This window comes from Vigna unguiculata, chromosome 4, assembly GCF_004118075.2.
Source record: "Vigna unguiculata cultivar IT97K-499-35 chromosome 4, ASM411807v1, whole genome shotgun sequence".
Lineage (NCBI taxonomy): Eukaryota > Viridiplantae > Streptophyta > Magnoliopsida > Fabales > Fabaceae > Vigna > Vigna unguiculata.
Genome location: NC_040282.1, coordinates 37746990 through 37761247, shown reverse-complemented (window position 1 = coordinate 37761247; position 14258 = coordinate 37746990). Strand labels below are relative to the sequence as shown.

At 33.4% G+C, this 14258-nt stretch overlaps 3 protein-coding genes across 5 annotated transcripts; 2 read left to right on the top strand and 1 right to left on the bottom strand.

The window, feature by feature from the left end:
• Positions 1-1242: 1242 nt before the first annotated feature.
• Positions 1243-6441, top strand: LOC114182535 (O-glucosyltransferase rumi homolog). 2 transcript variants are annotated; one of them, XM_028069426.1, is made up of 7 exons: positions 1243-1573; positions 1896-2282; positions 3897-4447; positions 4571-4763; positions 5128-5192; positions 5341-5551; positions 5858-6441. In XM_028069426.1, exons 2-7 carry the CDS (start codon positions 2124-2126, stop codon positions 6218-6220), a joined length of 1542 nt encoding a protein of 513 aa, XP_027925227.1. In that variant the 5' UTR covers positions 1243-1573; positions 1896-2123; the 3' UTR covers positions 6221-6441. The 2 variants fall into 2 exon arrangements, with proteins under 2 accessions (XP_027925227.1, XP_027925226.1); XM_028069425.1 differs by having other exon boundaries at positions 1891-2282.
• A 987-nt stretch (positions 6442-7428) lies between these two features.
• LOC114182606 (protein YLS3-like) lies at positions 7429-8591 on the bottom strand. Its single transcript, XM_028069504.1, has 3 exons — positions 8094-8591; positions 7798-7899; positions 7429-7674 (listed from the first exon to the last, which is right to left on the bottom strand). Exons 1-3 carry the CDS (start codon positions 8431-8433, stop codon positions 7532-7534), a joined length of 585 nt encoding a protein of 194 aa, XP_027925305.1. The 5' UTR covers positions 8434-8591; the 3' UTR covers positions 7429-7531.
• Positions 8592-10703: 2112 nt separating this feature from the next.
• On the top strand, positions 10704-14001 carry LOC114181276 (receptor-like protein EIX2). 2 transcript variants are annotated; one of them, XM_028067684.1, is made up of 2 exons: positions 10704-11223; positions 11566-14001. In XM_028067684.1, exons 1-2 carry the CDS (start codon positions 10938-10940, stop codon positions 13773-13775), a joined length of 2496 nt encoding a protein of 831 aa, XP_027923485.1. In that variant the 5' UTR covers positions 10704-10937; the 3' UTR covers positions 13776-14001. The 2 variants fall into 2 exon arrangements, with proteins under 2 accessions (XP_027923485.1, XP_027923484.1); XM_028067683.1 differs by having other exon boundaries at positions 10704-14001.
• The last annotated feature ends 257 nt before the right edge of the window (positions 14002-14258 follow it).

Here is a 14258-nt window from a genome sequence, read left to right as displayed (position 1 = left end):
TGATTCTTAATTTTTATTTATTTATTTGAAGAATTTTTTGTTTCATTCAAACAATTTTTATTATTTCTTGACGACTAGTTCAATATCTAAAAAATTTTCTAAGATTTCCAAGATACTTTTTATCTTTTAATTACTCATTTTTATTTGTATAATAGTGTTCAATGGAGTATCACATAGTTTCTCGAACACATATTTAATCATTTTACTTCTTTTTAATACTTTTATATCATGTAGAGTATTATTTTAATATTTTTAATATAATTATTTTTATTTTCTAACTTACTCTCATAAACATATATGTGAATCTTAAATTCTAAACTTCATTGTCATGAAGTTCAAATGATAAAATATTTATGTCTAAATTTAAATTATCATTAGTTACTTTTTTTATATCTGTGATTTCCTTTAAGTAGTGTATTATAATATTTTTAGTGTATAAAAAAAGATATTCCTTATAATTTGGGGGAGATGAAGTATATAAACATTTGAAATATTAATAAGCTTGAACATTTGTGTTTATTTTATAATTTTTCAACTTTATTAACTTTTCTGTTTCTTGTTTTCAAAATTACTGAATATTTTAGTTGGTATGAAATTTTATTTGTATAATATTTACATAATTATTCATTTCCTATTTTGATTTAAAATTTGTATAATTATCATTTGTTTTTAAATGTTTGATATTAATCATATTATTTTGATTTTGAATACTTGATAATATAATACTTTTTTCATAATTTTTATTTTTCAGAAAAAATATTTATTAATATTAAAATAATAAAAAAATAAGTACAAACACAAATACGAACATGTTCATTAATAGGTAAGAATGAAATGAGATAAAAATATTTATATTTATGAAGGCGGAAATGGACATACACTTTTACTTTAGAAAAAAGATAAAATAATGAATCTCATCCCTTTCCCGTCTCTAATTTGATCTTCTTTTAACATTTGATTTCATAATGGTACTAATTATGATGTACATGTAAATGAGTTCTCCCTAAATAATGTAAATAAGAGTTCAACGATGAAAGAATTTAGGGAATTCCAAGGAAGGAAAAGAACTCCTAAAAAATTGTGATCGAGTGACGAAGACGTTACTCCAAAGGAACAAAGAAAAAATCTAGAGGTTAAGGAAAATGGTCTCTCTCGGGAGAGAAAAAAACAACAGATGAAGGTAAAAAAATAACAATAACTAAATTCCCAAAACCAGCAAGCATCACACTGCAACATGTGCACTTGTTTTCCAAATTGTGGTCATCAAAGAAAGATAGATACAATAAGGATCCTTTTTCTTATTTTCTCTTATTTCCTTTCACATTATTCATCGCACTATATATAACAATCACTCAGACAAAAACCCACACACAGCTCTGTATTCACGAGATTCATAGATTTTCTTTTCCTTTTTCCATGTTGAATCCACATTTTCTCTCCAATGTCAAACTTTTTACATGTTTCTTTCACTTTTGATCTTTAATCTTCATGCTATTAGAACAGAGAAACAGAGATAAACTTAAACATCTTTCTTAGATTCACATCTACTCAACTCACACAAGAAAAATCGCAGGTTTGTTATCTTTCTCTGTGTCGGTTCTCATGATCTGTGTTTTTTCTCACACACCACCCCACATGCTATCTGTTCTTGATGTTATTCTTTTATATTTAGAGAGTTAATAGCTTCAAGTTTCACGTTTTTGTAGCATGGTTATATGTGATTTATATAGTTTATTCAAAAAGTTGTAGTTACAAATTTACGTTTTATAGCAAAATCAGACATGGTTTTTTGCTTTTCAATCAGTTTCTAAACAATCATTTTATATATATATATATATATGCTATATACATCTATGCATCATGAACTAACTCAATCTTCTCTTTTGTCAGCGCAGAAAAAGAGTGCATTGATTTTCAACTTTTGCAACACAGAGACACATCCAATTGGGTAAAATAAAACCCAGCCTCCCAATTGAAGAGCCATTATAAAGTTTTCAGCTTTGAAACATTCCATGTAGAAGAAGCTCAGAACTTCAAAAGGGTAAGAGTGAAGTGGCGAAGAGGCAAAAACAGAGGCAAAGAAACAGAGAAGAAGAGAGAACAACGACACTGTAATCGCGCAGATGCAAGAGGACAACGGATCGGGGCATTTTCGTCATTCCAGTAAGGAGGGAATGTGGTTGCCGATCATAAAATCTCTGCCGCGGTCCGCGGTGGTTCTCGTCTTCCCCGTCGTGGTCATCGTCGGCGTGTTGGCTTACACGCGCGTGATCGACACACCTGTGAGTATTCTCCCTAATCATTGTTATCGCTATTGTTATCCTTTTACCTCCAACGTTGATTGGTTCAATGTGTGGGCTATTTTTAACGTTATTATATGCTCTTGTTTGTTTCGTAAGTTACGGTTCTCTGAAACAGAGACACGTTGGGGAATTCCTTAGGAATGGTGTGTGAATTCCCTTGGCTCGTGGCATGGATCGTTCAACAAAACACCAAATGTCTTTGTCCTTTCTTCTTAGTCTTTTTCCCTCCAAAACATTCTATTTAGTTAAAGATTATTTATTTAACCATTATGAATACATGTAACTTAAATCAAATTCCATTAGGGTATAGGGTGGTGGAAAGATTAGGTGCTTGTAAATTTCTATTATCCTAAAAAATATACTTTAAACTTAATTGCAACTAGTTGAATAAGATGATATGATTTGATCATATAAATGTTGGGAAGTAATTGAATTAAGAAAAACTCATACTTAAAAAAAAATTGATTACTAAATGTGAAAGAAAAGGAGTAGTTCAACTATTTAGGTGTAATAGAAAGTGAAATATAGATGTGGTAGGTTTAGACCTTCTACAAAAGTAAAAATTGAGCAAGGAAGGACGTTGAATTTTGAAAATGGAACTTCATTAATGTATTTAGGGTTGATCATTAATGTATTGCTGATAAAAAAATTAATGTATTAAATTTCACGTTTTTGGATTCTCAGACAGACCCAAAGCACAATGTTTGTTTAATAAACTTGTATATATCAAAGAATATACTAAAAAAGTGTGCTAAATTTTCCCTTGAAATCATTAATGCTTTTTCTCGAAACTTCCATTTCCACGACCTTACCAAAACAAACGCCGAGAGTGTCGGTTAACCAGACATAGACAAAGTTCTAAAGATCGTGAGTTTTTCTTTGGGACCACGTGTCCTTAAAACTTCATGACAAACCCAAAAGAGGGAACCGATTCTTGACTTTAAGGGATCACGTGCCTTGTAATTTTGCGCCACCTGTTTCATGCACGTAAATTACCTTGGACCCATAACTTTGTTGTACCCTACGTTACTTATTTTACCCTATTTTAAGGGAGGCCTTGTCTTGTTCTCACTTTTCTATCTCTTTTCAACCAATTCAAAGCTTTTAAAGTAAGTCATTTACAGTGGTACTTCATTTACGTTTTCCTATTTCAACTCTCAAGGACGTGGATAATACGTCGTTGTTTTTATTAGGGTTTGTTTGACTATTTGTGCGTAGGTTTTATACAACACATTTTTTTATTATTTTTCAAACTTTTATACTATGTAATTCCTCTAATAGAAAGTTAGAAAGTTGACCTATTTACCTCACCGATTTCTCTTATATATAACATTGGGGAAAACGAAAAAGATCACATAATATATTACTAATATCAATATGATGTCAGAATATAGATTGAAATGTAAATTATCAAATATATTAGAGACGACTCTTGTTGTCAAACGTGTCTATTCCCTGCAATTTTTCAAACTTTGGATCACATTTTTCTTTATGAATATTTCATAAAAAATTGCAAGAATTTATATTATATTTTTCTTTGCTGAGAAAAAAAAAATGTACTAATTCTTTGTGGTGATCCACTTTGCCTTATAGCCTACACTTTCTGGAATTTCATCTACCAAATCTGCATTGAGCACCAAAATCCCTTTCAGTATTCAAAGAGAGACTCCATTGAACTGCGGTGTATACAACCTCACAAGAACATGCCCCACCAATCAAAACCCAATCCAACAGGATGATCAGAGCCGTTCATCCAGCGCCACGTGTCCAGAGTACTTCCGTTGGATCGACGAGGATCTGAGACCGTGGGCCCACACAGGCATAACACAAGAGATGGTGGAGAGGGCAAAGGCAACGGCAAACTTCAAGTTGGTGATATTGAAGGGTAGGGCTTATCTGGAGACCTACCAAAAGTCCTTCCAAACAAGGGATGTCTTTACATTATGGGGCATTTTGCAGTTGTTAAGGAGGTACCCTGGAAAAGTTCCTGATTTGGAACTCATGTTTGATTGTGTGGATTGGCCTGTGGTTCTGGCTAACCAATATAGTGGTCCTGTTTCTCAGCAGCCACCACCGTTGTTTCGATATTGTGGCAATGATGATACCTTGGACATTGTCTTTCCTGATTGGTCTTTCTGGGGATGGTAACACACTTACACTTGTTCATACTATACTATTCTTGTTATCAGGGTACAAAAACTGAACTTTACAACGTAGAAAAGGGTTTAGTATTGATGGCATACTATATTGTATGTGTTTGGTGCTAGGGCTGAGGTTAATATAAAGCCATGGGAGATTTTGTTGGGAGAGTTGAAAGAAGGGAACAAGAGAATACCATGGCTCAACAGAGAGCCTTATGCATATTGGAAAGGTAATCCATCTGTTGCAGAAACCAGAGAAGACCTCATGAAATGCAATGTTTCTGAGAATCATGATTGGAATGCTCGTTTATATGCTCAGGTATTACTATCATTCTTCTGGGTTTTTTTATATGAGTGGAGCACATTTGTTAATAAATCACTAGAAATCTTAACAACTTCAACTTCAGTAAGAAAAAGTGAAGTCGTCTTGGTCATGATTTCTAACGACTCACTTTTTGGATATTGAAGTCGTCATGATTATGGCGACTCCACTTTTTCTCTGGGAATCCATTCATATAAGAAAAAACCATTCTTCTTAGTTTTCTTTAATTATACTAACTGAAATAAAAAATGATTATTAAGCCTTTATTATTTGAAAGAAAAAGGATAATTATGTCTGTAGTGTTATATATTTATTCTTCTTATTCTCTTGTCCTTCTTGACCAATGAAAATTTGAATCCAGGATTGGAAACGAGAAACAGAAGAAGGGTTTAAGAAATCAGACTTGGCAAACCAATGCACTCATAGGTATAAGATGGAAGAGACAAATTTTTAACTCCTCTTTTAGTTATTATTTTGTGTAACATTACATTTTTGTCATTGGACATGTTCAGTTTATCAGTAACAGTACATTTTTGTTGTTGGACATGTTTCAATTCCTTCATGATTTGTGCAGATATAAGGTGTACATTGAAGGTTCTGCTTGGTCAGTGAGTGAAAAATATATCCTGGCATGTGACTCCACCACTCTACTTGTGAAACCACATTACTACGATTTTTTCACCAGAGGACTCATTCCAGGGCACCACTATTGGCCCATTAAGGAAGATGACAAGTGCAGGTCCATCAAGTTTGCAGTAGATTGGGGGAACAGTCACAAGCCAAGGGTAATTTTCAAACTTTTTCTGCAGAATCTAAGATCAATCATGAAATATTTTACCTTTGAATATCTGGCTTTTTCTTTTTACACGAGGCAAAATGTAAAGCCAAGAGTTATAACGACTCTCGAAAAAGTGAAGTCAAAATCATGACGATTGTCGTCATAATTTCTGATTACCTCACTTCTTCAGTATTGAAATCGTTAGGACTCTCGACAACTTCAATTTTTTTAGTGAAATCTGTGACGTAAGAGAAAGTCAAATATTTGAACACCTTCTAAATGTTTAGCCATTGTTATCTGTGAAATACATCAGGCACATCAAATTGGAAAGGCAGCAAGTGAATTCATTCAAGAAGAGTTGAAGATGGATTTTGTGTATGATTACATGTTTCATCTTCTGAATGCATATGCTAAACTGTTTACTTACAAACCCTCCATTAGTGGAAATGCTACTGAACTGTGTGTGGAGTCAATGGTTTGTGGAGCAGAAGGATCGGAAAAGAAATTTATGATGGAATCATTGGTGAAGGGTCCTGCAGACACCGACCCTTGCACCATGCCTGCACCTTTTGATCCTCCATCTTTGTACGCACAATTACAGAGAAAGAAAAATTCAATTGAACGAGTTGAATCATGGGAGAGAAGTTACTGGCAGAATCAAAACATAACATCTTAGTGAATGTTTTTCCCATGTTCAACTCAACATATCCACTCTTACAATATTTCCCCTTCATACACACATATAGAGTTATCTTGGAAGGATACAAGTAGAATCAAGATTATATATATGCTGTATTAGACTTTAGATGATCCATACCATACTAGATAAAAATATGAATTTTAGATTTTTTTTTCTTATAAATGTTTAATGGTTCATATGTAACTTTTCTTCGTATCTATGATTTATCCCTTTCTCTATTCTACCTTTTATCTGTAAACTAACCTTATATTTTCATTATGAGTTTTAGATTTAAACCAAAATACTTGGTATATTTTTCAAACTAAGGAAATTATTATTTTTTTTAAATGAGAATGCATCAACATGATATATAGGTCAATAATGATGATAATATTGAAATTTATGTTTAATTAAATTTTAAGTCCTCTAAATTTCTCAAATTGTGCGGCTGTTATCTTACTTGTCTTTCAAGTGTTAAAAAATATGAAAGTAATGTTTTGAAAGTAAGGGCAGGGGTTTAAAATTTTCAAAGTTGATAACAAATATTTTTTTTAATCTTTTTCTAAAGATGTGAACCATAAAAGAAATATGCGAAGAATAAGGGTATTTAAAGTCGAAATATCACAATGCTGAAAATGGTAGACAAAGGAAAAAATATTATCACCAAAAGAATGTAGCATAAACCCTCTTTTGCTGGAAAAAAAAAAAAAACTCAAGAAAAAGAAAGAAATAGAAAAGGGAAAAGGAAGTAAGTGAGAGAGTAAACAAAATGTTAAAAAGGGTCAAAGGAGAGACTCTGTAAACTTTAGAGTTGACGAAGTAAGAATCCTTTTCTCGAGTCAACTATCATAGAATTATATTTCATAGTCAAGTTTGTTAATTTTTTGGCAGATAAATGTAGCAGTTGCAAAAGCAATAAAATATTGAGAGAATAATAATTATTTTCATTCTCCATAAGGTAATCTCATTACTCAATCTATCTTTATTATTATATCAACATAAAATAATTTCTCTAAATTTAGTTCAATGCCCAATTCTTTTATTCCTTAGTATGAACATCTTAATTTCTTCTATAGTCCATAGTAAATCTGATCAAACTCTGCTTAAAATTTAACAATCTTCAATCTTTTCACAGACACATATATCATACTTTCTTTACGTTAGTAATCACTGTAAAAGTAGAGAATATTATTTGATTGGCGGAATCAAAATCATTCTCATCCACAATTTCCATTATATCAAATCATAAGCCAAATTAATCTCATTTATTTATCACTGAAACTATATTTGGTAGCATCTGAACTAAGCTCAAAAAAGCAAAATTACAAGCCCTGCAACTGCAGCTGCAACAAATCTTTCTAACAATCTCTTTCTTTTATAAGATGCACCATTCTTTCCTGTGACAGTTTCATCTATCCCCTGGTTTCTACCATTTTCAGAACTAGCTCTAGCTGAACAACAAAAGAACACATTATAAATAAATGCAAATTTTAATTAATACTACACCATTAAATCCAAATCTCAAAGTAAAAAATAAAATCCAAAAACGAATATTTCTTTGAAAGGATAACTACCAGAAGGACTCGGAGAAGGACTAGCAGAGTCACCATTGTTGTTCTGACCCTTTTGATTAAAAGCTTGAGCTTCAGGTGATTTAGGATCCAAGTGCAGAAGTGCTGCTCAAATAATTCCAACAAGAACTTTTTGAGATAAATCAAACCTCAAATATCTTTAACTTTCGGAGTTGAAAAAGTCAGAAACATTAGCTTCACAGAGAAAAAAATTAGACAGATTTAAGGAAAAGGAAAATGGAACAAGACACTGTAATGTTGTGTTCTTTAAGGAAAAGGAAAGCATGATTTGGACATACCAGGACACTGTGAGAGATTATCAGGTGTTTTGCAAAGCGAAGGAAGACCAACAGCAATTGTAATGTTAATCTTCAAACCGAGGTCAGGATCATCCCTGTCTTTGAGAATAACGCAGATACACTTCTTGTTGCTCTTCATGGCTTGTGTGAGACCACTGCAACAATCTGCAGTTGGTGCTTTTGCCTCACCACCCAAATATGGCAGACACGTTGCAACCCCTGTCAGAGATTCCGCACATTTCTGTTTCTCTTGGGCTGAGTCACCCATTGCATGCATAACCACCACCATTGTTATTGCTAACACTAGCAGCATGTGTGGTGACGCAGCTCTGAAATACATTTTTTTCAATGCTGATGAATGAATGAGTAAAGTGGAGATAGATTATATAGACTTATAGTTATAGGGTATGGAAAAAGATTTATGATTAATATACACGACAGGGTTATATTATAGGTAGAAATTGTTAAGGTGTAGTGCTACATATGAAATGTCTTGTTCATGGTTGAATTTATCAGACGTTTTTGTAGTGTAATATGGAAATTGGGAAGAAGAAAAATTCTATGGTTGCAATGTGAACTCACTGAAGCAGACCAGCTCGTAGACTAGGATCTGAATCATTTCGAATACTGTATGAGCAAGTTGTCCACTACCAGCTTATTTTATTTTCTACTGTAATTAGGCTTTTTTGGACTATAATCAGACTCCAGTTTTTTACATATTGTTTTTTTATCTTCCAAAGTAAATCTTTCCAACACCAAGAGTTGAAGCTTTTCATTTTATACTTCGTCCTTGTTATTTGTTTCAGACAGAATCTCTGAAGTGTTCACTTTGCTAATGAAAGGTGGAAGGACCAATAAAAAATGCTGTCATCGAATATGAAAAAGAATAACCATGAGAATGAAAAAAAATAGGGTTAAGCACGTCTTTAATCTCTTAATTTTGATGAAAATTAAAATTTGTTTTTATAACTTTAATATATTTTGATGTCTCATATATGTTTTCGACTAGTATTTGAGTTTTTAAACAAATTTCAATTTTATATTAAAATTCAGGAAGACCTACTTAACCCAACAAAATATATGTATGTTTGATACCTACGTGGTAGACAAAAAAAAAAAAAAGGTGTTAAACTTAGCAAGTGAAAGTCTTCGTGAAAGTTGAATGATTAGACAATGGTTGTGTTGAACAATCTAAGTTTGAACAAGTATTTGAACTATTTCTTTTGTGAAAATATTATTTTTTGGTTTTGTCTTTATAGAAGAATCAGTGAAAATAAATTAACATATTGCAGTTAAATGTGAAAATTAGTCTAAAGTAGTTACTGGCTGAGAGAGAGCAACGTGCTTCTGATATCTTGAAGACATTTGTTCTTCTAATATGAATAAAAGAAAAACATGCATAAACATTCAAAAATTCCTCACCAACTTTCCATGTATGTCCCCACACCACACCCATTATGACCTAGTCCATCATATATCAATGCTTTTTCCTAAATATATTATTATGGTAGTTTGAAAAATAAACCACACTAGGGATATATATATATATATATATATATATATATATATATATATTAAAACTTTTAATTAAAATATACTTATATATTATCATCCAATCACAGATTTTTGGTAATTATTATAGAGCTATATTTTTTTTTAAATATCATTGAAGTTATATGGCCATTAAACTCTTTTTATAATTTGATATTTTTAAGTTATAACCTATGTTTAATTTATTTATATAAATCACTGGTATCTTTTTACAAGTCACCTAAAACCACACTAAAAAAATTGTTGATTAAGTTGTAGTACTAGGAATATTGTCATTACTTTATCGACTAAAATGTGGTAGCAACTTGCAGTTAATGGACTAGTGGAGCTTGCACATTATTTGTCTGCATAACTTTCACACCACTCACCAAAAGGTGAGTTGCAGTTTTTTGTTGACAAAATAATGAAATCCATAACTGGAAATAAAAATAAGTTCACCAAAATGGACAGCACTTGAGTTAAGAAGCATTATAAGTTGAAAAATTGAGAAAGCAAGAATTCCCTTGATAAAATACTTATGCTACTTGCAGTAATGGGTTGTTGGTACATGAGTTTTTGTGGCACCCATTGTTTATGCACAACTAAGTCAATTTCTACCGCAGCTTTTGGAATTATGTGAGATTTTCTGACACCAAACCAAACGGTTCTTCTGATATCATATATATCCAATGTTGTACCTTGAAATTCGATTTCTTTCCACCATATAATAAAAGGACAAAAGTTGAAGACCGAGTTCTTTGACGTAGAATTCAAAGTTACGAAAGCAGGACATAAAACATTGACATGAGCACTGATGTGAAGTTTGAAAACTATAATTTACGGTAGTTTCCACTGTTGTCTTAATCATTGTCTTAATAGCATTTCTTACAAGTTACATGCAAGTATTTTACACGTAGTCCTTCATGGTTTTGTTTAAACTGGTACATAATCCATGGTTACCAAAGAATTCAAGGGAAAACCCTTAAATCATTTTGGAATAACGAAAGTTAAAAATTTTACTACGATAATCCACAAATTATCAAAAAATAACTTCATTTTTTATTGAATATCAGCACCAGAAGCACTTACAGAACTTTTTCTAAATTTTGTACAGAATAAACTAGTGCATAGTGATGGGTGCCCTGTTAGAGATTTTTTAATCTTAAATGACTCATTCTAGACATATACATCACTACACAAGTCTGCAACAACCATTAGTGGTACAAAATTTCACTTGCAAACCATTCTATGATATATAGCCTCTAGTACTAATCTCAATCACCAGAAAACTGTGGATTCAGTTACTACTTCCTCATGGCAGTGTCATATGCAACTCAAGTTCTTCTCTTGATTGTATTGACAACACTCCACTTCAGAGCAATCATAGTAGCAGGACTCAATATGAGTTGCAGTGAGAAAGAAAAGGATGCACTCCTCAGTTTCAAGAATGGACTACAAGACCCTTCAAAGAGGCTTTCATCATGGTCTGATGAAGAAGATTGCTGTTCATGGCCAGGGGTTCGCTGCAACAACATCACTGGTCAAGTCATGGAACTCAATCTTAACACATCTGTGGGATCTCCCTATAGGGAATTGAGTGGTGAGATTAGTCCTTCCCTGCTTGAACTAAAATCTCTGACTCGTTTGGACTTGAGTTCAAATTATTTTGTTCTTACTCCAATACCAAGCTTCCTAGGCTCAATGGAGAGTCTAAGATACTTGGACCTTAGCTTAAGTGGGTTCATGGGACTAATCCCTCACCAACTAGGAAATCTATCAAAACTACAGCACCTTAATCTTGGCTACAACTATGCTCTTCAGATAGATAACCTTAATTGGATATCAAGCCTTTCTTCCTTGGAATACCTTGATTTGAGTTATGTAGACCTTCAAAAAGAATCTGATTGGCTTCAAGTACTAAGTGCACTTCCTTCTCTTTCAGAACTACACTTGGAGAACTGTCAAATTGATAACTTGGTACCACCAAAAGGGAAAACCAACTTCACACATCTCCAAGTCCTTGATCTTTCAAATAATAATCTCAATCAAGAAATCCCTTCATGGCTATCCAATCTCAGCACAACTCTTGTCCAACTTGATTTACACAGTAACCTTTTGCATGGAGAAATCCCACAAATATTGTCAAGCCTTCAGAACATCAAAATTCTAGACCTGCATGGTAACCAACTCAGTGGAGCACTTCCTAATTCATTAAGTCAGCTCAAGCATCTTGAAGTTCTTGATCTCAGTAATAATACCATTATTTGTCCACTTCCTGCATCATTTTCAAACTTATCATCGTTGAGGACTTTGAACCTGGCTCACAACCGACTGAATGGAACCATTCCCAAGAGTTTTGGGCTCCTCAATAAGCTGCGGATATTAAATCTTGGAGCTAATTCTCTGAATGGTGATATGCCTGTAACTCTTGGAACCCTCTCAAATTTAGTGACATTAGACCTTTCATCAAATTTGTTAGAAGGATCAATAGAGGAGATACATTTTGTAAAACTTCTGAGATTAAAGGAACTACGTTTATCTTCAACAAACTTGTTCCTCAGTGTGAACTCTAGATGGGTTCCTCCTTTTCAGCTTGAATATGTTTTACTCAGCTCCTTCGGAATAGGGCCCAAGTTTCCAGAATGGCTGAAAGACCAGAGTTCTGTTAAGGTGTTGACAATGTCTAAGTCAGGTATTTCAGATTTGGTTCCAAGTTGGTTTTGGAATTGGAGTCTGCAACTTGAATTCCTTGATCTCTCAAACAACCTCTTGAGAGGAGATGTATCCAACATCTTTTTAAATTCCAGCGTCATAAACCTGAGTTCTAATTTGTTCAAGGGTGCATTGCCAAGTGTGTCTGCAAATGTTGAAGTGCTGAATATTGCCAATAACTCAATTTCTGGCACAGTTTCTCCCTTATTATGTGGAAAGACAAATGCTACTAACAAGTTAAGTGTGCTGGATGTCTCAAATAATGACTTATCTGGTGATCTTGGTCAGTGTTGGGTTCATTGGCAAGCCTTGGTGCACTTGAACTTGGGTTCTAACCATTTTTCTGGTGAAATTCCAAACTCCATTGGGTATCTGTCTCAACTTGAGTCTTTGTTGCTAAATGACAACGTTCTTTCAGAATATATACCTTCATCCCTGCAAAATTGCTCTACAATGAAGTTCATTGACATGGGTAATAACCAGCTTTCTGACACAATACCAACATGGATGTGGGAAATGCAATATCTAATAGTTCTTCGTCTGAGATCCAATAACTTCAGAGGCAGCATTACTCAAAAGATGTGCCAACTTTCTTCCCTTATAGTGCTTGATCTTGCCAATAATAGCCTCTCAGGATCCATTCCAAATTGTTTGGATCAGATGAAGACAATGGCTGGTGAAGATGACTTTTTTGCCAACCCTTTGAGTTATTCTTATGGCTCTGACTTCAGTTATAACAACTACAAAGAAAGTCTTGAGTTAGTTCCCAAAGGAGATGAGTTAGAGTACAGAGACAACCTCATACTGGTGAGAATGATCGACCTTTCAAGTAATAAGCTTTCTGGGGCAATTCCACCTGAAATTTCAAAGCTATCTGCTTTGAGGTTTTTGAACTTATCTAGAAACATTCTGTCTGGAGAGATACCAAAAGACATGGGAAAAATGAAATTGTTAGAATCCCTTGATCTCTCATTAAACCACATTTCAGGTGAAATCCCTCAAAGCTTGTCTGATTTGTCCTTCCTCAGTTTTCTGAATCTGTCATACAACAACTTATCTGGCAGAATTCCCACAAGCACACAACTTCAGAGCTTTGAAACACTTAGCTACACAGGAAATCCTGAGCTCTGTGGTCCTCCTATAACAAATAATTGCACCAGCAAAGAAGGGATTTCAGAGAATGCTTCTGTTAAACATGGTGATGGAAATTTCCTTGGAACATCAGAGTTTTATATGGGAATGGGAGTTGGATTTGCCGCAGGATTTTGGGGGTTTTGCAGTGTTATTTTCTTCAACAGAACTTGGAGGCATGCTTATTTTGGTTTTCTTGACCACTTGAAAGATGTGATTTATGTGACCATAGTTTTGAAGGTTAGAAGATTACTTGCTAAATCACGAGTTTACCTTTTAGCTGCTAACAAGAGAGATATTACAGGGTGATTTCTAGCCATAAAATTTGTGAACAGGTTTACCTTGTATCAGTTCGTACATGTTTGCTCTCTGTTTAGTCGCTTTCTAGCCAAAATACAAGCTTTTTTATGTTAGAGCTGAAAGAGTGCATGATTTGAGTGTAAAATTTTGTTTTGAATTTACAATTACCATGCATCAATGGATGACCAAGATACATTCTTAATTACACCAAGTGTGAGACAATCTTCTGACGCTGCATCTTTTAGCCACAACAACTATATGGGCCATTATTGTATTCTAATATCCATACCCCAACAATGATTAGCATTATAATAAGTATCATGTCATAAATAGTTGCACATATATTATGGAACAGTTAAGGCTGATTTTCAGCATCAAAAAGAAATTCCAGCAGATGATAGGGAAGTGTTTGTAATAGTCTTGTTGCTTTGATTTTTCAATTCACCCACAACATTCGTATTAGCATTATGATTACCATTTCTATAATTCAGA

Coding starts and splice junctions, on each gene's coding strand:
- LOC114181276 (XM_028067683.1), top strand. CDS start 10,938: ATGGCAGTGTCATATGCAACTCAAGTTCTTCTCTTGATTGTATTGACA.
- LOC114182606 (XM_028069504.1), bottom strand. CDS start 8,433: ATGTATTTCAGAGCTGCGTCACCACACATGCTGCTAGTGTTAGCAATA. Junction 7,900..8,093: donor TAATCTCTCACAGTGTCCTG/GTATGTCCAAAT, acceptor TTATTTGAGCAG/CACTTCTGCACTTGGATCCT. Junction 7,675..7,797: donor TCCTTCTCCGAGTCCTTCTG/GTAGTTATCCTT, acceptor TTTGTTGTTCAG/CTAGAGCTAGTTCTGAAAAT.
- LOC114182535 (XM_028069426.1), top strand. CDS start 2,124: ATGCAAGAGGACAACGGATCGGGGCATTTTCGTCATTCCAGTAAGGAG. Junction 2,283..3,896: donor CGCGCGTGATCGACACACCT/GTGAGTATTCTC, acceptor TTTGCCTTATAG/CCTACACTTTCTGGAATTTC. Junction 4,764..5,127: donor ATGCTCGTTTATATGCTCAG/GTATTACTATCA, acceptor ATTTGAATCCAG/GATTGGAAACGAGAAACAGA.